This window comes from Urocampus carinirostris, chromosome 16 (assembly GCF_059441175.1).
Source record: "Urocampus carinirostris isolate Australia breed hairy pipefish chromosome 16, RoL_Ucar_1.0, whole genome shotgun sequence".
NCBI lineage: Eukaryota > Metazoa > Chordata > Actinopteri > Syngnathiformes > Syngnathidae > Urocampus > Urocampus carinirostris.
This window is the reverse complement of record NC_142364.1, coordinates 15,072,223-15,095,650: the sequence shown is the minus strand read 5'-3', so window position 1 is coordinate 15,095,650 and position 23,428 is coordinate 15,072,223. Positions and strand designations below refer to the sequence as shown.

Here is a 23,428-nt window from a genome sequence, read left to right as displayed (position 1 = left end):
ATGAAATAACATTTAATGCATTTTTGTAAGAGATCCCCATCACTGGTTGTCTAGTGGTAAAATGTCGTTGTCCTTATGGCCCGACCTGAAATTCGCGCAGATCCTCCACAAATAAGAAACTAATAACAATTATGTGTGGATTATTGAAAGAAAAAAACTCGGCAATAGAGAAGCCCTCCTCAATCAAGTCATGTCAAATGAAATATAAGAAATCACATTCCCTTCTGGCTCTGTCTCTCTTATCAAGTTTATTTTGTCGTGCTCAGGCTGGGCCGGGCTTCAATATTCGTGGGCCCGGGACGGATTATTTAGGCCCCATCGTACCTCTAATTATTTATACCTATGGCGCCCAATTGGCCCCGCCTGTTTGGCGCCTGCTGCGGCTCGTTGACTGATTGGCTTCTCTCCTATTTAAGCTCAGTGCTCTCACTCACCCTTTGTCAGTCCGTCAACGAACCTCTGCACCCGCAAGACGTGGGTTTTGACTCTGTCCTGTTTCCTGCTTGTGTTTCCTGTCCGGTATCGTTCCCGTCTATTTTGTCCCGTTTTATATCGATCTCCAGTTTCGTTCCAGGCTATTTTGTTCTCTGACTCCAGTCTCCAGTGTCTGATATCAATCCTGTCTGTCCCGTCCTGTCCCGTATCGACCCCATCTGTCCGATATCTGCTCGTGCAATGGGTATCTATCTCGTCGGCCTCTGGCTTCCTGTCATTCCACGCCAGACGATCGCCGAATCACTGGCGTTAGGCTTAACGTGCATGATTGCCCCATTTCCCGTAAAATAAAGCTTGTGTGAGAAACGTCACGCATCTTGGTTCTCCTCCTGTTACGATTCTGGACATATACGCTGTAAGTGTATGGTTTACTCAAATAAACACAGTAGCTCCTACTGCAGTCTCAATTTCATGTGCCTTATAGTATAGTATATGACAAAAGACTATTTTTGGGGAGTGCGCCTTATAATCCGATGCACCTTATAGTGCGGTAATACGGTAGGTAGTAAACTACCTGAATTTCACAGAAAGTCTCCTCACCATCTCAATGTGGGAGGCAGTAGCTCAGTTAGTAGAGCAGTCCTCTTGGGACCAAAGAGGCTGCAGGCTAACTCTGCCGTCGGTGTGTGAGAGTGTGTGTGAATGGGTAAAGTGTGACGTGTATTGTGAACCACTTTGGATGTACTCAGTGACTGGTAAAGCAGTCCTTTTATTAATCCTTTGCAAGCCAATATTTTCTACTTTTTAGGAATGATAAAAATGTGGGGTAAATGTGCATCATTGACTCAAATGATCATCCACATTCAGTTGCATTGCTTTCAGTCACCAGATGGTGGTGTCACATTGTTGGGGGGGTTCTGTCAAAAGAGGGAGGTCTATTATGAAGGAGCGGGAGGAGGGGCTATTGTCCCTCCGCAGGGTGCTGAGGTTCTCGTTTGACAGCTTCAAGGTGGAAAGACCAAAACAAACGCCGCGATCCCTACTCCTGCTCTTTTCCTTTAACCCCCTCTCATTTTTGTGAATGGGAGATGGTCTTTACTGTCGTTTGATCGCACTGTTTTGACTGCTCTTTGTCAGCACGAGAAGGGGTTGCGAGCGGTGGGAGGGGGCGCACGGGAGCTTGGCAGGCTGGCTGACGGCATGCAGGAAGAGGCAGGCGCTGAGCGCTTACGATGGTCACAATAGAGGAGAGCAGCAGCCATGAAAGCCCAACGGGAACGGCTGAGAATCCCTGGTCTGACGCTAGAGTGAGTATGTCTCCTTGCTAGCGTTAGCATCCGCAGCAGAAAGTCTTATCTTGCGCATGCATGTGGCTGCACGTGTGTGCACGACGCACATGCCGCAATGAAAACGTTTGCAGGTCGTGATCTCTTCCTCTGACGGTTGTCCCACTTTTGTTGTCTTCACCTCTATTGAATCTGTATTAGCAGGAATAGGAGGAGGTATACTGCAGATCTTTCTGTTCTTCACGGACAGCTCTCAAGGTTATCTCACGTTGCAGTGGTAATAGGATTAGAATACACATGCATGGCCAACTAGTTCAACTCAGGCTGCGACATACAGTACAGCATTGTTATCTCGCGAGATTATTTTAATAGGACAACAGCAGGTATCCTTGCTACACGTGCTATAAAATTGCGCCAAAGTACGTCACCGAGCTCGTCAGAATTCATGTCTTCATGCTTTTGTTATTGCAGAATCATCCTCTCGCTTATTTACTTTAAGCGTTTTGTCACATGGGTTATAGATTCCAGTCATTCATTTTGTGATCAGATCAAAAAATGTAACCTTTTGCAAACTGAAGATTAAATTTAGATGGAATGTATTTAAGTGTGGTTTGTAAAAGGTTAATAAAGGTGTAAAATCTCCTTAATATAAATCTTAACAAAACAATTTGGATTAGGACTAGATAGATAGATAGAAATTGTATTCATCCCCGTAGGGAAATTCACACTTCCAGCAGTATCCTTGTGTTGAAAAATAAAATAATAAAATGAAGATATAGAATACAAAAATACCCCATATAACGTTTTGCTATCAAGTATTTAAATAGTGTTATGGAAAATACACACTGTAATAAAAATAGGGTAATATGCAAATGTGGGGGTGGGGTTTAATGTGGGCTTTTACCCCCCCCCCGGGTGGAGTTAAAGAGCCTCATGGCATGAGAAAGAAATGATCTCCTCAGTCTGTCCGTGGAACAAGACTGACTGTATGTGACAGTAGACTAGTATTTTAGTCTACAGCTGCTTTATTTTGAAGCGAGACTAAGTCCTTGTGCATGAATAAACCACTCCCACGATTGTATTGGTAAATGTTTGCCACTTATGGTTTTAAACAAGCACATGTTGTTGTTTGTTTAATTTTCTGGAGACAGGTTGGGTTTCAGGTTGTGCGGAATAAAATCCACCACTTTTTAGTGTCAAAAGGTTGGTCTTTACCCTGTATGCTTTAAACTAATATATTAATTAAAAAGTCAAGTCACATTTATTAAGGAGTCTCATAGGACTGAACAAGCCACAATTACAACATCCCCTGATCTGAAACCTGCAAAAAATACAAAATATTAATCCCTACTAAGTTGAAAGCATTAACAAAGAAAGTGCCAGTTTTTTGTAACCTTGTTTAGACATGCTAAGATAGTCATCAAACATTTTTTCTGAAATGACCTCTCAAAGCAAAAACTGATTGAAAATTGCAGCTTTTTTGAAAATTGTACTTCTCTAAAAGCCTTAACTGTTCCAACCTTGGCCCTTGTTAGCCAATGCTGCCTTAAATTTGAGATTGTTTCCAATCCTACCTCGGTTAGTTTTAAGAGGATTACAGAAATCCTTTGTTTCATAGGTAAAATGCATGTTCTGTAGGGTTTAAGTCTGTAAATGGACTTGGGCCAACATTTTCATCTTTCGTACAAGGGGGGAGCAAAGTCCTAATTAATTTAAACCTATTAATTTAAAAGGTACTACTGCTGTAATTATTTGTCCGAACAATGAGAATTACCAGTTGTAGAAAACGAACAACATAAAATAGCATTTCAGTAGAAATAACTGGCTTATGTTTTAATGTCTGCTAAGATTTTAAAAGTTGTCAAATTTTACCTGTGTCTTTTTGAGAGTAAATAGTTCCATCTGTTTGGCATTTCCCCCCCCAAAAATCACCATTTTGCCAAAGTTTATAGTATAGTAGTATGTAGTTGACTATGGGGAATTTCAATTGAAAGTTTTCATTGTTGCTAATGACTAATGTCACTTTTTATGAGGCTTAAACCTTATAAAACAGATGACCGCAAAAGTGAGAAAAAAAAATATTAAAATTTGAAATATTTTTACAGCCCTAATATGAAAAAATGTGAATTTAGACTTAGGGCTCATAAGGGATTTTCATGCTGGCATAATCTGATGCTTATGAGCTCCTAAATCCACTGCAGTAAAATCTGTTCACCTCAATGTGACCTTAGCACTGCTGCAACACAGTGTTCTGCAATGTCCTTTTTTTTTCTTTTTAAATGCACGACAGAGGAGACACGATGCTAAACGCATGCGTCTGGCCGAATTTGAGCGTGTCCGTGTTTTAGAATCCCCAGCCCGACTGTGTTAGTGAGTTTGAGAGGGCGTTATGACATCTCTATTTGACCTTGCTCCGTTTAACTTGCAGCCTCACGCCTCGAAGCTTGAGCCCCACTCCCACTAGCCCTTGCAGTCCGTGCAGCCCGCTGCACGCCTTTCACTTCTGGAGGTAAGCGAGTGACGCCACGCGCAAGTGACCACCTGCTGCATGGGATCAAAATAGACACCTGGTCCATTGACTTTATATGGAGAGTGCTCGGAACGACTTTTATTCCCCCCAAATCAATGGAAAAAGACAAAAAATATCCAGTTAGCAGTGTCTGAAATAATGTCTGCCCGGAAACCCGGGGCGTGCATCTTTTACGTCGGGCGTACAACTTACAAAACGTCTGCGCCCGGGTGCCCGACAACTTTTTCAAGGGGGGAAAAAAAAACGAAAGATTTTATTTTCAAATCAAACGCTTGCTTTATTCCGATTTCGAAATCTTCGTTCAGTTTGGAAATTTCGAAATTTCGGTTCATTTGGCAATTTGCATACTCGGCAGCCAATCAGAAGCCTGCATCAAATAACTTCGTGCTTCCAGACATTCACGAGCGTTATAAGGTCGTGCATTTGCATATCATTTTCCAAAGTAGACGCACAGAGAACACAAGAAAAATCGATAAGTGGTTAGGAATCAAACCAAAACCTCAGCCCCAGAAGAAATGTTCAAAAGAAGCTAACAAAATTGATGACACTACAAAACGTAAACGTTCATTAAGAGCATCGTGGAAAGAGTTCACGTGGCTTGTAGTAGACAACGCAACGAAAACATTGCATGAATGAAGATGAGTAAATACAGGTACATACTGATGGCAGATGGAAAATGAGTAGATTTATAATAAACTTAATTTTAAAGTGTTGTTCTGTTATGTATTCTGATTATCAATCCTTAATACTTTGCAACAACGTTTTTTTTTTTGCGATGAGTCGTCTTATTGTGTTTCAAGTTGCTAAAAGTGGGGCAGGCAACTTTATGGCTGGGCAGGCAACTTTTCAGAGTTGTCTGCCCATGGTGTCCGCTAACTTTTTTTGTCATGAGTTTCAGACACTGCAGTTAGGCACGCAAACACTTGGACACACCCACAATTTTTACAAGTTGGGCTTTACATGCAACCACATTGGATGTGAAATGAAATATCTTGACCAGAATTGAAGTGCAGACTGTGATTTTGAATTCAAGTGGTTGAACAACTTCTGACTGAAAATGAAGGAATTGTATATTTATTTTCCCAAACACACCGTATCAAAATTAATTATACAATTAAGCGTAATCTAATCAAAAAGCGTAGTTGTCAATATTTCGTTGCAAATCATTGTCTGAAAACTGGAACCCACGTATTCCTCCTCCTTGAAGGTTTTGCCAGGCTTCTACAGCAGTAGCCTTCGTTTTGTCTTGGTTGGGGGTCTTTCCGCCTTAAGCTGTTTGAAACAGGTGAAATGCACCTTCTGTGGTGAACCCTCTGTACTTAGTTTCATAAAGTCTTCTCTTTATTGTACAATTATGCTGCATTCCAGAAAACTTGGAACTGGGACTTCTCTATCCTCGGACCAGGAAAATATCAGTAAAATGAAGCTTGTGCCAGGTACCTGGTTGCATATGAACCCCGATTTCATAGAGTACTTCAATCTGCCTATTTACAAACACACTGTGAATAGTAAAATATGATTTTATCAGTGGCAGCACGGCGGCGCAGTGGTTAGCGCTTGTGCGGCACAGTTCATGTCATGGGAACCTGTCGTGGGTTCAAATCCAGCTCCAGACTTCCTGTGCGGAGTTTGTATGTTCTCCCCGTGCTTGCGTGGGTTTCCTCCGGGCACTCCGGTTTCCTCCCACATTCCAAAAACATGCATTTCAGGTGAATTGGCCGGTCCAAATTGTCCATAGGTGTGAATGAGCGAGTGAGTTGTCTGTCCCTGTGTGCCCTGCAATTGGCTGGCAACCAATTCAGGGTGTCCCCTGCCCACTGCCCGGAGATGGCTGGGATGGGCTCCAGCCCCCCCGCGACCCTAATGAGGATAAGCGGTACGGCTGATGAGATGAGATGAGATTTTATCAGTTTGTATTATTGGAAAGGACACACTTATAGGGCAACTTTACTTTCAATTCAACGTTGAAATAGATTGTCTGTAAAATAACAACAATTTTTGTCACATCTCCATTTGACTAGATGTGTAGATACACGTCAACAAATTATAAGTCGTTAGCTCATTTTCAAAGTTTTTCATTGTAACTTTAAAGGTGAGGTGCGTCGTTTGAGGCGCCCTTAAAAAAAGTTGAAAGTAGAAAATGTTCTCTATTTGTTTTTACAATGCCAAACTGAGTTCGGAGAGCCTATCGGCTTTCATTTTACCTTTATTAAAGCTGTTTGGTGCAGACACATTAGAATGGGGATGGGGGGTATACAGTGACTTCTTGCTCATCCGCGTGTTTTTCTTGGTTTGTATTTGTTAGTGGAGCATAAAAATTGTGAAGGCACAAAAAGCTCCGCTTCAAATACAGTATAAACGGCAACCGAAATTGCAAGAAACATGAAAAAAGACGAGTTTATCCAAATGTGTCTAAGAAATGCACGTACTAGGACGCGCATCATAAGGAGCTTGATAGAGGTTGCAATGATGACACAAGCCAGAGGTGGCAGCCATGAGTAAAAAAAATGTTCAAAGTTCTGTACAGCTGCTTTGAAAACTAAGCCAAAAAGAGAGACAACACCGGAGGAGAATGTGACTACCTTGTTGGATGTTATCTTATTGAGCATTGAATGTTTTTTACAGCACTGAGTTCCATTTCAGTGTCTTAAAAATGCTATATAAGTAAATTTGTGCATCAAAATATGGTCTTAAAGCGCCCTCTGCCGGATCAAAGTGCTACTACAAGTTCGTCGCCAGATCAAGAGTAAACGCGATGCACTCTCTTATTCCCATTGAATAAACGTGCTGCATAAATCGCAACAATGCAACTCATTTTGCCCCACATTCCAGTAGCAGTTTTCCTGTTATTTACTTTTTTACATTGGAATAGTTAGAATGTTGTCCTGTTTTTTTGCAAAAACGTGTTGACGTGGTTGGATTATTCATTAAAAGTATCCATGTAAACTGAGTAATTATTGCGCCACCACCACCGTCAAATTATTACCTCCATGACATACAGTGCTAATTCCAAGTTTCCTTTCCCCCCCGAGCTCCCACGCTTCAGTTATATTGTCTTTGTGCTCACTTTTTATGTGCTAAGCAGGATATGCGGCACATCAAAGAGGCAGAGACTCGCTTCGTCACAGTAATGTCTGCTTGGTTTGATTTGAGAACAGGCTTATGGACGGTGCATTTGTGTGTGTGTGGTAGCATCAAGAGCAAGGGTATGGAATCGGAATTGTCTTTATTGGCAGACTATGTTAAAAGGCAAGCATATGATTTGTCTCATATGAATATGTGACGTGGTTTTTTGGTCTCTATTTGGGGTTTATGGAACCAGATCATGCAAAAAAAAAAAACGAAAGTTAGTTTGTTCTCGGTGTCTGAAATAACGTCTGCCGGGACGCCCGGGGCGTGCATCTTTTACGTCAGATGTACAACTTACAAAAGTCCCTGCCCAGCTGGCCGACAACCTTTTCAAGAAAAAAAAAAGTTTATTTATTTTCAAATAAAACGTTTGCTTTATTCCGATTTCGAAATCTTCGTTTTGTTTAGAAATTTTGGAATATCGGTTCGTTTGGCAATTTGCATACTCGGCAGCCGATCTGAAGCCTGCATCGAATAACTTTGTGCTTCTGGACTTTCCCGAGCATTATAAGGTCGTGCATTTGCATATCACTTTCCAAAGTAGACGCACAGAGAACACAAGAAAAATGAATATGTGGTTAGAAATCAAGCCAAAACCTCAGCCCCAGGCGAAAGATTCAAAAGAAGCTAACGAAATTTATGACGCTACAAAATGTAAACATACATTAAGAGCATCGTGGAAAGAGGAGTTCACGTGGCTTGTAGCAGACGACGCAACGCAAACATTGCACGAATGAAGATGAGTAAATACAGGTACATACTGATGGCAGATGGAAAACAGCGATGTCATATACATGCAATGAATGTTATAAGTAGATTTATAATAAACTTAATTTTAAAGTGTTGTTCTGTTATATATTCTGATTATCAATCCTTAATACTTTGCAACAACGTCTTTTTTTTTTTTTTTTAGTCGTCTTATTGTACTTTAAGTTGTGAAAAATGGGCCAGGCAACTTTGTGGCTGGGCAGGCAACATTTCAGAGTTGTCTGCCCTGGTGTCTGGTAACTTTCTGTCATGAGTCTTAGACACTGATGTTCTGTTAACCTTTTAGCAACAAACAATTCAAAAGGTCATTCGAAGACCCTTTTATATGTTTCTCAAAGGCATAACAGTTACCATATGCAGTATAATTTAACCGTAATTATGCATTTCCAATTGTATCCACCGTTCTGGTATATAAGTCGCACCGTTTTATAAGGCGCACTTTCAAATTTCTGGCAAAATTGGGGTTTTTAGGTGCGCCTTATAGTCCAGGAAATACAGTATATTTATTTATAAATATAAAAATAGGATCTTTTTTCCGAATGCCAATGCACGGCATCTGATCGAGACTCTTTTGACCTAAGTGGCCTGTGACTCACAAAGTTTACCCACCCCTAGCTAAGCTGTTGGCTCCTTTTATCATCACAAGTATTCACCGATTGTCATTGAGAAAGGGACTTAAGCGTTTAGCCAGCTAGTGCAAAGAACTGGTGACCTCCATGTTCTTGACGTAGGCCCCGTGCCTCTAAGTGGAACACAAAAGGAGAACAGAGCCGCATTTAGAGGGCCGATGGAGACACAAGGCACGTCAAAACCTGCAGGGCGAGCTGACAGACATATTTGGCTCTTATCGGCCCGCGATAAGTCTGCTTGTGTGTGGGTGCTTCACGCAGCAGCCCCTCCCTTCCCTTCTGTCTTTGCACCATGCCGGGGTCAAATTCAAGCTGACCATACGGCTTATCTCGCACCCGTTGCAGTAAACCCAAAAGCCAGCCCAGTTGTGTGAGGAGGATATTTGAGTGATTTTTAAAATGGGATGTTAAATATCATCTACCATGATTATTTTAGGACATGATTAAAAGCTGCATGCTAATTTCAGAGTGAAACTCAATTTTGTCTTAGTACAGAAGCTGCAGGCTTAAACATCCATAAAATTGAATTCATTCATGTCCGTTTCTTACCTTACATAAAAAAATTCGAAAGGTAACTCTTAGTGCGCGAGTAAACGGTGCTGGTAACTATGACTCCCTTCAGTAGCCAAATGCCAATCTATTAAAAGTCTTAAAAGCCATTGAATTCATCCATCCATCCATTAGCTGCACCGTTTATCCTCAGTAGGGTCGCAGGGGTGCTGGAGCCCATCCCAACAATCATCGGGCAGTGGGCAGGGGACACCCTGAACTGGTTGCCTGCCAATCGCAGGGCACACAGGGACAGACAACTCGCTTGCTCATTCACACCTAGGGACAATTTGGACCGGCCAATTAACCTGACGTGCATGTTTTTTGGAATGTGGGAGAAAACCGGAGTGCCCTGAGGAAACCCACGCAAGGTGAGAACATGCAAACTCCGCACAGGAAGATCGGTAGCTGGATTTGAACCCATGACCTTAGAACTGTGCCGCACACGCGCTAACCACTGCGCCGCCGTGCTGCCCTCCTTACAAATTAGGTTCCGGATGATCGTTCGTAAGTTGAATTTGTTCGTAAGTTGCTTCAGTGCTATATTTGGTATGTTTAAGGTTCATATAAGTATGTTTGAGTAACCTGTATTGTTTTATACTAAAAAAATAAACATTTAATAAAATAATATGCTCCATTAAGATAACTAAAGTTGAGTTAAACTTACTTTTGGAAGATGAGCTTCAAGAGGTCCTCCTTCCTGGTAAAACGTGGCCAAAGTCGCCATTGACCGATTCCAACAATCTGCTTTGTGAAAAAAAAACAAGCTGCACCGTACTTAAAGCCGCAGTGTCTACAGACAAAAGTAGCTGCTTCTAGTCTGGAATTTACGGTAAATATGATTAAATGTGGACTTTCCTATTATATATATATATATATATATATATATTATATATATATTATATATTTCTCAATAGATATTTTTCGTTTAATAGCGAGGAGCTTTAGATGTTGTTGTTGTTGTTGTGCAACACCTTGACTTGTGTTAACGTGCATACAAAGGGATCGGCTGCGGATGTCAAAACAATACGAAGCGGCGGTTGAAACGCAGCCCGGAAAAGAATCACGCGAGCCCGCTCTTATCTCATAGCTTTTTATCGCAGCAAGAGCGGGACTTTGCTCTCGCCTATGAGGTCATGCCTCCATCTTTAAGGGCCGAGCACCTTCCAACCGTCAAATTCATCGGCTGTGTGCCACAATGCTCGCCACGGTGCGACTGCGTGGGGGACCATGACGGCCGTCAGGCTGCCGATCAGCTCCTCCCAAATCGAAGGAAGATCACAAATTCGAATGAGGAGCATGTGGATTGTTGAGATAAATGTAAATGGTCTGCGTTTATATAGCGCTTTTCAAGTCAATCAAGACCTCCCAAAGCGCTTTGCAATGTGCTTCACACTTTTCCCGTTTACAAACTAACTAACCGATAGCAGAATCAGCCATGCAAGGCAACTACCCTCTATCGGGGGCATTAGTGGTTCAGTGTCTTGCCCAAGGACACTTCGACATATAACACAGAGGAGCCGGGAATCGAACCTGCGACCTCTTGATCCCAAGACGAGCAATCTACCTCCTGAATTAATGCCTTGTATACCTTTTGAGGGCCTCATATTGTCAGTGTTGTGCAAAAAAAGAAAAAATGTATTTGAAATTAGTTTTTGTTTGTTCATCATCTATACTATAGGGTTTTAATCCGGCGCCTCAGACAATACCCAGAGAAGCACAAAAGAAAAATGAGCTGCTGTTTAAAATAGGTCCACTTGATGTTGATATAGCTAGGCGCCACTCGCAAATGGAGCTATATTACTTTCTCTGTTCTTTCTTGTTTTCTCTTTTTTGCTTTTTTTCGGCTCCCTCTTTCTGACTCTCTCCCTCTGTTTTTCTCTTTCTCTATATCTCTGTCTCTTTCTTTCTCTCTTTCTTTCCTTTCTCCTTCTCTCATCACTCTTTACTTTTCTCTTTTTCTGTCTTTCCCTTTTTTCCTGTCATTCTTTCTCCAGTTGTTTCTTTTTCTCATTCTGACTTTTCCCTCTCTTTTTTGTCTGTTTTTTATGCTTTCATTTTTCTCTTTCTAGTCACTATTTTCAACTCTTTTCCTCACTTCTTTTCTCTTCTTTTAACTCCATCTTTTTACCCTTCTCGCTCTCTCTCTCTCCCTCTCTCACTCTCTGTTCTTTTTCTTTCTATCTTTCTCGCTTCCTTTGTATCTCTTGAACTCTCTCTCTTGTTCTCTCTCTCTTTCTCACTCTTCCACACTCTCGCTATTTCTCTCTCTTTCTATTTGCCTCTCTTGCTCTCTTTCTCCTTTCTTTTTCTCTTACTCTAAGTGACGAGCCTCAGATGTTGTTGTGTAACACTTTGACTTGTGTTAACGTGCATACAAAGGGTTCGGCTGTGGATGCAAATCAATAACGAACCCTTTCTTGAATTTCTTCTTTTTTTCATTCTTTCTTTCTTTTCATCCTTCTATTTTTCTTTTGTTGTATTTTATTTTATTTTTTGTTTTCTTTACCTTCTTTTTTGAATTGACTAGTCCGGCCCCTGTGAAAGGTTTTTTTTCTACCATATGGCCCCCAAGGCTAAAATGAGTTTGACACCCCTGATCTAAACCATCCCTTAAAAGGGACGCTATTAGATGCAACGGAATTTGGACCCGGGTCGCGGCAGTGAGAGCGCCAGACCAGTTATATATACGACATGCGAAAAGGCATGAGTTTTTATCTCACAATCACACTCTTTTCATGCACAGTACTGGAGACGAATCTTAGAGGATGGATAAAACCGAATGTCGCCCTGAAAGATATAAATGCGTGTGCGTAATACACAAGTGTTATATGTTCGGTCCATTAACACAGAGCAAACACTTCCACCCAACCAATCAAAAATTTAAAAAAAAATCTTCCCAAAAGTAAACTGAAATTGTAAAATACATTAACATGTTAGATGCCCCTTTATAAAAAAAAACCCCAGGGGTTAAACCTGCTGCATGCTAGCATCGGGTATCCTCGAAATAAAGTCAGGTCTCCTCGATGATTAAAATACAATTGTCCCAAATGTAGTTCTAGCTACAGGCTTTTCTTTTCTAGGTAATGGATCTGGCTTTAGTGAGATCCAGGCTCGGCAGGGGTAGCTTGTGAGAGTTGTTATGTAGCCTAGCCTCAGTAGACCGGACCTGCAGCACCGCTATTGCATTCTCTCCCGTCGCCTACTCAGTAGCTTCCCGAACCGATCACAATCTGCGGAACTTCTGCTGTTGATGACCATTTCTTTGCACTCTTCTGACTTTCCTCAGAGTCCAAATTAATCGATGAATTCCTTTTTAAATATTACGAGTTGCTAAAAGCTAGCGTTTGCCCTTTGTTTTGGGTGGACCCCTTGACTTGTGTGACGGAGCTGCATACACCGGTGTATCAAAGTCGCGCACACAGGCACTCACACCCACTCAACACACACACACAACCTCTTGTTAAGGTTTTTGAGTTTTTGCTTGCCCTCATGTAGGTTTTAGATCAGGGGATCGTGTAATAATCGTCTGTAATAACAGTTTGTGGTTTGCAATAACCTGTGCAGCCCTTTGAGACTCTTTGTCATTAAGGGCTGTACAAATAAAAATGACTTGACTTGATTACCTTGCCTTCGTGATAGCATTTGCTGTCCGCTGCAGAACACAATGCACAATGCGTTGATATCAATGACAATAAACACAATTTGATTCCAAAACTGCAATACAATAACCGAAGTAGCGAGGGATTACAGTAGATCTAAAAACGTAAACACAGATTCTTTTCACCTTTATCTGGTGCCTTACGCCGGTCGGGGAAATTATTACGCCGACCCGTCAGAATTTTGGTGGCGACCCAAACTCGGGACGATGCTACAGCTCCTCCCCCTTCTCCTTCTCCCCGCCCCTCCCCTTAGCGCGTAATCGGCAGTAGGTGCCGGTTACGTGCAAACAAAGAGTCAGCTGCTCCCGCACGTCTCGCAACCTGATCTGGATCGTCCTCTCGGGATCCTCCCCGGGATTACGTCTCTTATCCGCGGGAGGACTGCGCGTCCTCATGCCGCAGCCTGACCCGGAACGCCAATGCCGGCGATCCAGTCGGCCTACTCCGACTCGGACGGCATGTGCGATTGGAGCGCTTGGACGTCGCTGGCCAACTTTTACACGCCGCAGTTCTTGGGAAGAGCTCGCCTAAGGCGCTCGCAAAGGTAGCCGCTCCACCCTTTTATCCCCAGGGTCAAATTGCTCCAGAGTGAACTTGACAGCGTGCCGCGACGTGCTTACCCGACTCGGGAGGGTTTATTGCCGTTTATTACTTGCGTCTTAGGTTTGTGTCATTCATGTTTTATTGGCTTGACCGAGAAATGGAGGTTTTATTTGTTTGCCTCAAACGACACGAAAACTTGTTTGAGTGGACTGATTTGATTTTTATTGTTTAGGGCAGGGGTGTCAAACTCATTTTAACTCGGGGTGGGGGGGGGCACACGATAGAACAAACATTCTGTGGGGGGCCAGACTAGTAGATTAAAGAAAAAGAAAAAGAGATAAAGAAATGAGAGAAAGAGGGAGGGAAAAGGAGAGAGGGCGGGGAAAAAGAAAAAGAAAGAGAAGAAGAGAGCGTGAGAAACAAAAGATAAAAAGTCGTGAGAGAGGGGAAAAAGAAAGGGAGAGGAAGAAAGAAATCCAAAGAGAAATAGAAAGACAGAAGGATAGAAAAGAGAAAAGAAAGCGCAAAGGGTATGAAGAGAGAAAGAAAAAAGGAAAAAAAGAAGTTAGAGCATAAGAGGTTAAAAGACACAGAGAGAGAAAGAGACAAAGACCAACAAAGGAAGAGAAAATGAGGGACACAGAGAGTGAAAAAGACAGAGTGGGAGAAAAGGGGTGAGAGAGAGAAAAAAAAAATATAAATACAAGTACAGTGTCTTTGTGAGAGGCACCTGGCTTTGGCAACATCAAGTTGACATATTTCAACCTGCAGCTTGTTTTTCTCTTGCGCTTCTCTGAGTGTTGTCTCCCGGATTCAATCCCTTAGCGGGCTTGATCTGGCCCGCGGGCCGCCTGTTTGACACCTGTGGTTTAGGGGTAGTTGTTTTTGTCTTTTTCTATTAGTTGGATTTATACGTGGAAACGGATGTAGTCCTGAATGTCTTTAAAGGTGGGGTGGGTCGTTTGAGGTGTTAAAAGTTGTATACAGTGGTACCTCAACATACAAATTTAATTCATTCTGGGAGTAGTTTGTAACCCAAAATATTTGTAAGTAGAGACGCATTTTGAATGTAAATGCACTAATGGTAAATAGGCTGCATTTATATAGCGCTTTTCAAGTCAAAGACCTCCCAAAGCGCTTTACAATGTGCTTCACTCTTACCTATATTTAGAATAACCCAATTACTGTAAAAGCATTTACTCAATTATGCATGGTACATTTGATTTATTAGAATACTCCTGCATAATATTGGGGATCAATAAACTAATGTTGCCAGAGTAATTCTAATCCCCCAATGACAGTTCAGTACACCACTGGGATACGCAACCCTGTTCAAAGACATTTTCACTTTACGGTGTGGAATGTTTTTTGACCCCTCTTTACAGCATTTTGCTCTCCGTCCTACATCAAGAACCAATTATTTCACAAGCTCAAAAATGTTGAAAATTCATGTTACGCATTGTTTCACATGACAAAGTGCCTATAAGTCTATAAGATGCTTATTGGTCGACGTCATATGAAATATTATTGGTTTGCCTCATGGTATTATGAAAATGTGTATATGCTAAAAGATGAATTACCTCCCCCAATGCCTTCCTACCCATTCAGTTCAGAATCTCGTCTGCGCTTCCGTTCCAAGCCCCCCAAAACTATATTTTTTGAACAAATCATAAAGGAGCATCAGAACATGAAACAAATACATGTAAAAATTAAAATTACCGCTCAATAAACTCAAAAAGGGGGCACATAATGTAAAAAAATTAAAGAATTAAGTCCAGAAATTGTATTGAATAGAATTGGATATTTACTATTTTGAACAGATACAATCAAAAACATAAATTTTGCTAAAACCAACTAACGCGTCATGCGTACACTATTGTAGTAAATTAACCATTACTTAACATGAACATTTTTTTGCAATGCTAGCTTAATGGAGCTGTACGAAATTTAGAACTTTTCTACTTGCGGCCGCCATCTCCCGGCTTGTGTCATCATTGCAACCTTTGCCCAGCTAATGATGCGTGTGCAAGTACGTGCATTTCTTCGATGGTCTCGATTTAACTATTCGTTTTTTCATCTTTTTTCTGGTTCGGGTTGGTGTTTGGACTAACAGGGATAGGTCTTTTCTTATTTTTACCATTTTCATGCGGAGCCCACAAATTAAAGAGAAAAAAAACTCAGGGACCCTCTAAGCCCCCGATTCCTCCTACACAATGTGTTCCGCCCCAAACAGCTTTGCTAAAAGTAAGAAGAAAGGCAGATAGGTGCAGTGGAAAATGAAGCAAAGGGCTTTTTGAACTCACTGGGGCATTGTTAATGGAGGAAAAAAATGATAATTCAACTCTTTTAAACCACTAAAACATTGATTGAGCCCTCAAGCGCTTGTGGTAGGTTTGAATCAAACAACCTTGACTGGATATTAGGTGTTTTGGGGAGTGTATGGTCTTTTTCTTTCCTTTCTTCATGATAAGTAGTAATTTATATGAATACCGCACTATAAAGCACAAGCATAAAACTTGGCAATGCTGGGCATTCTAATTGAGTAAGGTTGTTGGGGCTGTGGTTTGTTGAAAAAGCACCAGGCTGCATACAGCTCCAGAGCCACTTGTACATGAAAGCAGATGTTTATTTATGATGTTGGTATTTATTGGGGGTGTCTTGACACCAAACCCATCTTAAAGACACTCCCAGAGGCCTGAAGTACTAACGCGTACATTTTCACAAAAAATTGGTTCAGCCTATTTGAAGCTTATGAGCCACATACGGACACACACTTGCAAATCGGGATAGTCTATACTAGATAGATATGCCTTTCGTTTCTAATGCACATTTGACCATAAGACGCCTGGAATCAAAATTACTTTGTTTGCAGTATACAGATGCAATGATTGACAAGTCATTAACCAAAATGGCAATACATCTTATGCAACGAGAATCAAACCCGCGGCGCAGCGGTGAAAATGCTGAATTCTTCTGAGACAGTCCTGTAGACCGCTAGTGATACAGACAACATACAAATCCACATTCAATTGGATCTCATAATCACACTATTTTTAATCATGGTGCCAGACACAAATTTTAGTGAATGAAGAAAACAAAAGGACATCCTGAAGATATATATAAACGCAAAATAGCATGATGAGGGTAACAAGTCTTTAGTGTATCACATGGTATGCAACCGGAATCAAACCTGGGTTGCGGTGAAAACACTGAATTCTTACCAAGAGTGATACACATGAAATAATAAAACTCGTTAGATCTTATCGCATTATCCCACTATTTTTACTCACTGTGCCAGAAACAAATGTTAGAGAATGGAGAAAACAAAGTTATCCTGGACGCTATAAATAAATGCAAAAAAGCACGAAGAGGGAAAAAACTCTGGTGTATCTGACGAAGAATTTGCTTATTTGTATCTTTGAGGAATCCATTTCTGTTTCCCCGATTCTCTAACTTTGGTCTCCGGTACCATGAGTAAAAAAATAGTGTGATGATGAGATCCAATGTTTTGCCTTTTTGTATGTCATCTGGATCACTGGCGGTCTAGTGTATAAGTATCGGTACTCACACGCCTTAAAACATTGTGTAGTAATAAATACTGTATTTAGTTTTAATCATATGCACCACATTTTGCGGTATATAAGGCACACTGGGTTATAGGCTCACTCTCCAATTCTTGGACAATTTTAGATTTTAGGCGCACCTTATAGTCTGAAAAACACATGATTATTTTTTAGTTATTTCCAATAATTAAGTAATATTTTTTAAACAAATAAGCTCCCAATATTTTATCTACAAAAATTATATATTTATGTATTTTAGCATATTACCCTGCTTATCTTCTGTCACTACGAGTTTGCAGGACACAGGAGCAGCATGGGATTGTAGCGCGCTGACGGCGCTGTCCAACTTTAAAGTGCCAAATTTCTTTCAGAGCTGCTGTGTGCCACTCCCAAAAGTAACCACTCCACCCGCAGGGTCAGGGGGTAACGGAATACATTTTACGGCAATACTTAATTACGATACCCACAAAATGTAATTGAATTCCGTTACTTAGAGAAAAAAGGACGTCATCAAGTTACAGGTCTATCTATCTATATACCCTGGTCAAATGCCTTGAGATGGGTGACCGACATCAAGACAAACACAAACTAAAACAAAGAAAATACAAAAGGGAAAAAGTAGCAAAAAAACACACACAAAATGTTTGGGACCATGGCCAACCCAAATGCCCAAACACCCAAACAAGTTAAGCACCTCAGCACCCAAGTTGGTCATGCTTTCGTCTCCCCAGATGAAATGGGACACGAGAAAGCGGCCATGTCACTCGGGTCAGGGTGACACAACACACTCTTCTGTTCAACAGCAGGGCCCGACAGCGTTCACTGGTTTACCCCCGCCGCATCATACGGATGCCCTGCCCATCCCTTAGAACGCGCCCAAACATCCTTTCACAACACCTCTCCACTCATTCCTATCACCAATAAGAGCTCTAGCCTTCACTATATTTAGACCTCTTTCCTGCAATGCACTCATAACACCATTCATCCACGTCAATCGCGGCCTTCCTCTTGGTCTCCTTCCATTGACTTCTGCTCTGTAGACCCTCATCCATCCTCTCCATGTGTCCAAAACAACCGAGTACTCTTATATACACACACGCTTGGTCAGTTCCACTACTACTCCAGTTCTGGCTCTCACAATTTCATTTCTTAAAAGCTACAGGTACATTTAGTTAAAATAAGGATTACTTTTCAGGATTACCATTTTGTTTAAAAAAAGCTATTTAAATAACGTGGCGATAGACCAATCGTGTCTATCGCCATTTCATTCGCTGACACCCAAAATGAGGTTTACACAACGCCGTGCACGCAAATCCTAGTCAAGTCCGTAGTTGTTGCGCAGATTGTTATAGGTAATAGCACTTTTTGTCTGTGTTTTATTCCTCCTTCGATGTAGCACTTGTTTTGTTAAATTGGGGCACGCCTGCAGTTTCGTGAGTGCAGCGCTGGTAATGCGTTCAGGGACATTTGGTAAATATCATTGATTGTCTTCTTTTTGTATTTTGCGATTAATTAGTGTTCAAAATCACTATACTATCACTGGATTGTGTTACTTGAATATTGTCTAGAGTTTGTTGGAAAGTTTGATTTTTGCATAATAAACTAGACTACGGGGTTAAAATTGAGCGTCTGCTAATATGGGTTTTTCAGGACCTATACTGATTTTTAGTATTAAGAGGAGGCTAATAATTGATATTTGGAGCCAATATTCATCCATCCATTATCTGCATCGCTTATCCTCAGTAGGGTCGTGGGGGTGCTGGAGCCCATCATAGCTATCTTCGGGCAGTAGGCAGGGGACACCCTGAACCGGTTGCCGGTCAGTCACAGGGCACACAGAGACAGACGACTCACTCGCTCATTCACACCTAGGGACAATTTGGATCTGCCAATTAACCTGACATGCAACTTTTTCGAAATGTGGGAGGAAACCAGAGTACCCGGAGGAAACCCACGCAAGCACGGGAGCACATGCAAACTCCACACAGGAGGTTTCACCTCATGAACTCTCATGATCTCAGAACTGTGGCGCAAATGCGCTAACCACTGCGCTGCCACAACACAACTAATATGACTTAGTAGGTTACTTAAACCACGGGTCTCTAACACGGTCCCCGTGGGCACTAGGGTGCCCCCTAAGGAGAGCTAAGGTACCCGCGGATCTGTTCTGAAAATGGCTCACCTGTGCGGGGTCATTGTGATTTTCTAGTAAAATTATTTGTTTTAGTGGTTGACTAAGTCTCTTTAACCCTACTTCCAATAAGTAACCTTCCAATAACACACGTTTTTATTTTAGAAATGCATATGAAACTGGGTGCCTTTTGCACCAATTAGTAACAAAAAGTAGCCCTCAGCTTAAAAAAGGTGGAGACCCCTGACTTAAATCAAAAACTTACAGTGCGGGAAATATGAGTATGAAAGTACATAAAAACATAAACGGCTCCCTGAAACTTTACGATAAATAAACAAAAATGTCACTACAACCAACATGGCTTCAATGAACTGAATACAAAAATACAGGGATTTCTCAAGCCTGGCTCTATTTAGATTGAATCAAAATTCACCAGTATAAGTATGTAAAACGAAGGTAAATACAATCTGCGCAGAATGTGAGTGTAAAATTTGTAGTCTCAATTGAGCAGTACAAGATTGTGGTGCAAAAAGCATAATTGTCCGAGACTGAAGGCAGGAGGGAGGGCGAGAGGGGCTTGGCTGGATTCGAGCCTAAATAACCCAGTTTTAATATATTCAATCGGCTCATCAAATAAGTAAAAATGCCGTTGCCAATATCTGTCGAGTTCACAAATATCAGTGCATGCCCGATGAACAGTCAACCTCTAGTTTTTGGAAGATGACAAGCAACTACTTGATCTCGGTTTACTCGAATTCTTTTTCAAGCTTTCATGGTTAATTTATCAAAATAATAATTTTATTTATGTAGTGGTACTCCTACCTACAGATGTCTCTACATACAAAGGTTTCACGTTATATAGTACCTGAACGGGAAAATATTGCCTCTAGTTACAAAGGCGTTTCAGGATTCAAAGTCAAAAATACAGTACAGTCTGCACTGGTATTCGCCGCTCCCAGAGTTGTACCGTGAATCCGAGGATGCTCTTCGTGTCCCCAGTTTAAGTTAAAAGGTAAATGAATATTTTTTGATTTCTTTTTTTATTTGAATAATGCAAGTTGAATTGAAAAGGTAAATAAATATTTTTATTCCTTTTTTTTACATGATGTGCCTCTCGTGTTATGTTTATTGTGCTGTAATTTAACATGTATTTGTTTTGTGTTCTGATGCTGATGATTTATTAATAAAATATACTCTTTGTGGGGCTTGGAACAGATTACCGCATTTGCATTCAAAAGGTGTCTCTACTTACAAATGTTTCAGGTTGCAAAATTACTCCCAGAATGAATTCAATTCGTAAGTAGAGGCACCAAGGTTTTATGCTTTTGTCTTTTATTAGCATATTTGGTATTGAAGTAATCGAAAGTTATCAAGTTACATTTCTGCAATATTACGGTATATGGAGTACGTTACTGATTACATTTTCCAACAGGTGACTAGTAACTATATCGGATTACATTTTCGAAGTAACTCTCCCACCCGGGACGCAATGCAACGCGGTCGCTTGCTGGACCCGCTCGTGTTTACAGTCCGTTGTCATGTGTCAAGTTACTGTCCTGAGCTAGGGAGTTTTTGTGGACATTTTGAAAAAAAAAAAAAAACATGGACATTTTGAAGTGGGCTGGACTTTATTGTTGTGTTCATGTGTTGAATGCATGGCCCGGTTCGTGCGGGTGCTTGAGATCCTTGAAAATGCTTGAATGTTAATGTTGTGTATGTTGTATAGGGTCAGGAAAATGCTTGACTTTTGGATGAAGTGCTTGAAATTGTTGCGATTGCCATGTTACTCGGTTGTCTGGCTTTATTAGCCAAGCAATAAATTGAAAAAAAAGGGCATGAAAATGGCGCTGACAGGCCAGCTCTGGTGGATTGTCATTATGGCGCTGTCATTTGAAGTGTCACCGCCCCCTGCTAGTCGCACCCAAGAGGACAGCTCCATTAAGAAAAACTGCGATTGGCTGGCAACCAGTTCAGGATGTCCCCTGCCCAAAGATAGCTGGGATGGGCTCCAGCACCCTCGCGACCCTACAGAGGATAAGTGGTGCAGATAATGGATGGATGGAATGGATTATTTTAACCAATAAGTTATTGTCGATAAGCCTTACATAACATTACAGCATTTTTAAAGATTGTGTTATGAAATTTGGAAAGTACACTTTTCCATAAATACACATTCCCGAATTTCCTTCATTTTTCATTTTGCGGCATATGGAATTTGGAACGACGTCTTTACTGCAGCAAGTTGTTGAAATTCATTTTTTTATTTCATTTTCTAATCCTCGCCATGACCTACTTGGAAAACGGCTTAGCGGCTTGCTTGTTGCAGTCTATGTAGCCTTCCAGCTCACTTACATTGTATGTGAGTAGTACAGAAATATTACTGAAGAAAAATTGAGAAAAACGGTAATCTTCTACACAAGTAGTTACCTGAAAGAAGTCCTTTTACATGTGGTTATACATGAACGTTAATAGTATGGCAATGAAACTTTTTTTTTTTTCTTAAAGGGACACTGTGTAATATAAAGTGCCTCCTAGTGGTACATGAACTACCATACCAATAGTAATTTTTATAAATATTTATCGGTCGATACATTTGTATTTTATGTAGCGGAATCCGTACCTAGTAGTTGCCGCTCTGTTTGTCCAACATCTTGCTGATATTCGTTAATCCTTTGGGACTGCTTTTCGTCCGCTTTACAGTGCCGTCTAGTGGTCAAATATTACACGCTGGGGCTTTAAAGAACACTGTAGAGCAGGGCTGTCAACCACACGGCCCGCAGGCCAGATCAGACCTGCCAATAGATTGAATTTGGCCCGCCCGCGTGATGTTGAGAGAAGCACAAGAGAAAGAAATACCTGCAATTTCTAAATATGTCCACTGGATATCACCAAAAACCGGGCAGAGCCACTCACATAAATAACTGGAGATGTATTTGTTTTTTTGTCTCTCTCTGTCTCTCTATTTCCCTATTTTCTGTTTTTCGCTTTTTTTCTGCATACCTGTCTTACTCTTCATCTCTGCATTTCTCTTTCTCTTTTTATCTTCCTTTTCCCTCTTTGCCTCTTTATTTTTTTCTCTTATTATCTAACTATTTCTGTCTCTTTTTCGCTTGCTTTCTTTCCTTGTCTCCCTCTTTCTTTGTTTCTGTTTTTTATCTATTTTTCTCCATCTTTCTTTTTTTTTTTTATTTTTCTCTTTCTCCTTTCTCCTTGCTCTCTCTCTCTCTCTCTCTCTACCTTTTTCTCTTATTCTTGATTTTGGTCTTTTTTTCCTTTCTTTTGCCATTTCTCTATCTCTTTTATTACCGATTTTTCTTTGTCTCCGTATTTTTTTTTTTGCTCTATCTTGGTTTCTTTATATCTCCTAGTTTCTCGCTCTCTTTCTCACTCTTTCTTTGTTTAGTTTTTCTGTCCCTCTCTTTTTCTATTTTTTTTCTTACTCATTCTCTCTCTTTCCCTCTCGTGTTCATTCCCTTTCTTGGTCTTTCTCCCTCGTTTCCTCCCCCCCTCTCTCATTCTTTCTCTCCAATCTATGAGATTGTTTTTTCGAGCATGTCGCCCCAAGCTAAAAGATGTTTGACAGCCCTGCTGTAGAGATCATTACGTTTAATCACAGAAATATAGAGATTGAGAACAAAAATGACCTTTTTTTTTTTATAGATTCTAATGACAAGACTGCTGACCACTTACAAGAGACAATTCAGATGTATGTGATCAATTAAGAAAGGTCATAGGAGGACAATAGTGTAGTGTTTATTGTCTTGTGAAGAAACCTTTGAGGTGGGTTGATTGTAATACAATCGGTAATATTGATTTCCACGGTTGACGTGGATGAATGATGTTATGAGGTCGAAATGTAGTGGAAGCTAGAGCTCTTGTTGGTGATAGGAATGAGTGGAGAGGTGTTGTAAAAGGATAGTGGGATGTTTAGAAGTGTTTAAGGGATGGGCAGGGCACCTGTATGATGCGGTAGGGGTAAACCAGTGAATGCTGTCGAGCCCTGCTGTTGAACAGAAGAGTGTGTTGCGTCACCCTGACCCGAGTGACATGGCCGCTTTATTGTGTCCCGTTTCATCTGGAGGGACGAAAGCATGACCGACTTGGATGCAGAGTTGCCTAACTTGTTTGGGCATTTGGGTTGGCTATGGTCAATTTTTTTGTGTTTTTGCTACTTTTTCCTTTTTTTTCTTTTCTTTCTTTTCG

The 23,428-nt window shown here is 41.0% G+C and overlaps 1 protein-coding gene across 6 annotated transcripts in view; it reads left to right on the top strand.

The window, feature by feature from the left end:
* Positions 1-23,428, top strand: part of mast4 (microtubule associated serine/threonine kinase family member 4) — a 112,726-nt gene that overhangs the window by 45,750 nt on the left and 43,548 nt on the right. Inside the window, exons 1-2 of one of the 6 annotated variants that reach the window (XM_088355313.1) lie at positions 1,142-1,742; positions 4,150-4,230. The exons of 4 other annotated variants lie outside the window; for them this stretch is intronic. In XM_088355313.1, the coding sequence (XP_088211439.1) occupies positions 1,696-1,742; positions 4,150-4,230 (128 nt within the window). In that variant the 5' untranslated portion in view covers positions 1,142-1,695. Of the gene's footprint in view, positions 1-1,141; positions 1,743-4,149; positions 4,231-13,265; positions 13,533-23,428 lie in introns of those variants that run through there. One more of the 6 variants, XM_088355314.1, reaches the window with a different exon arrangement.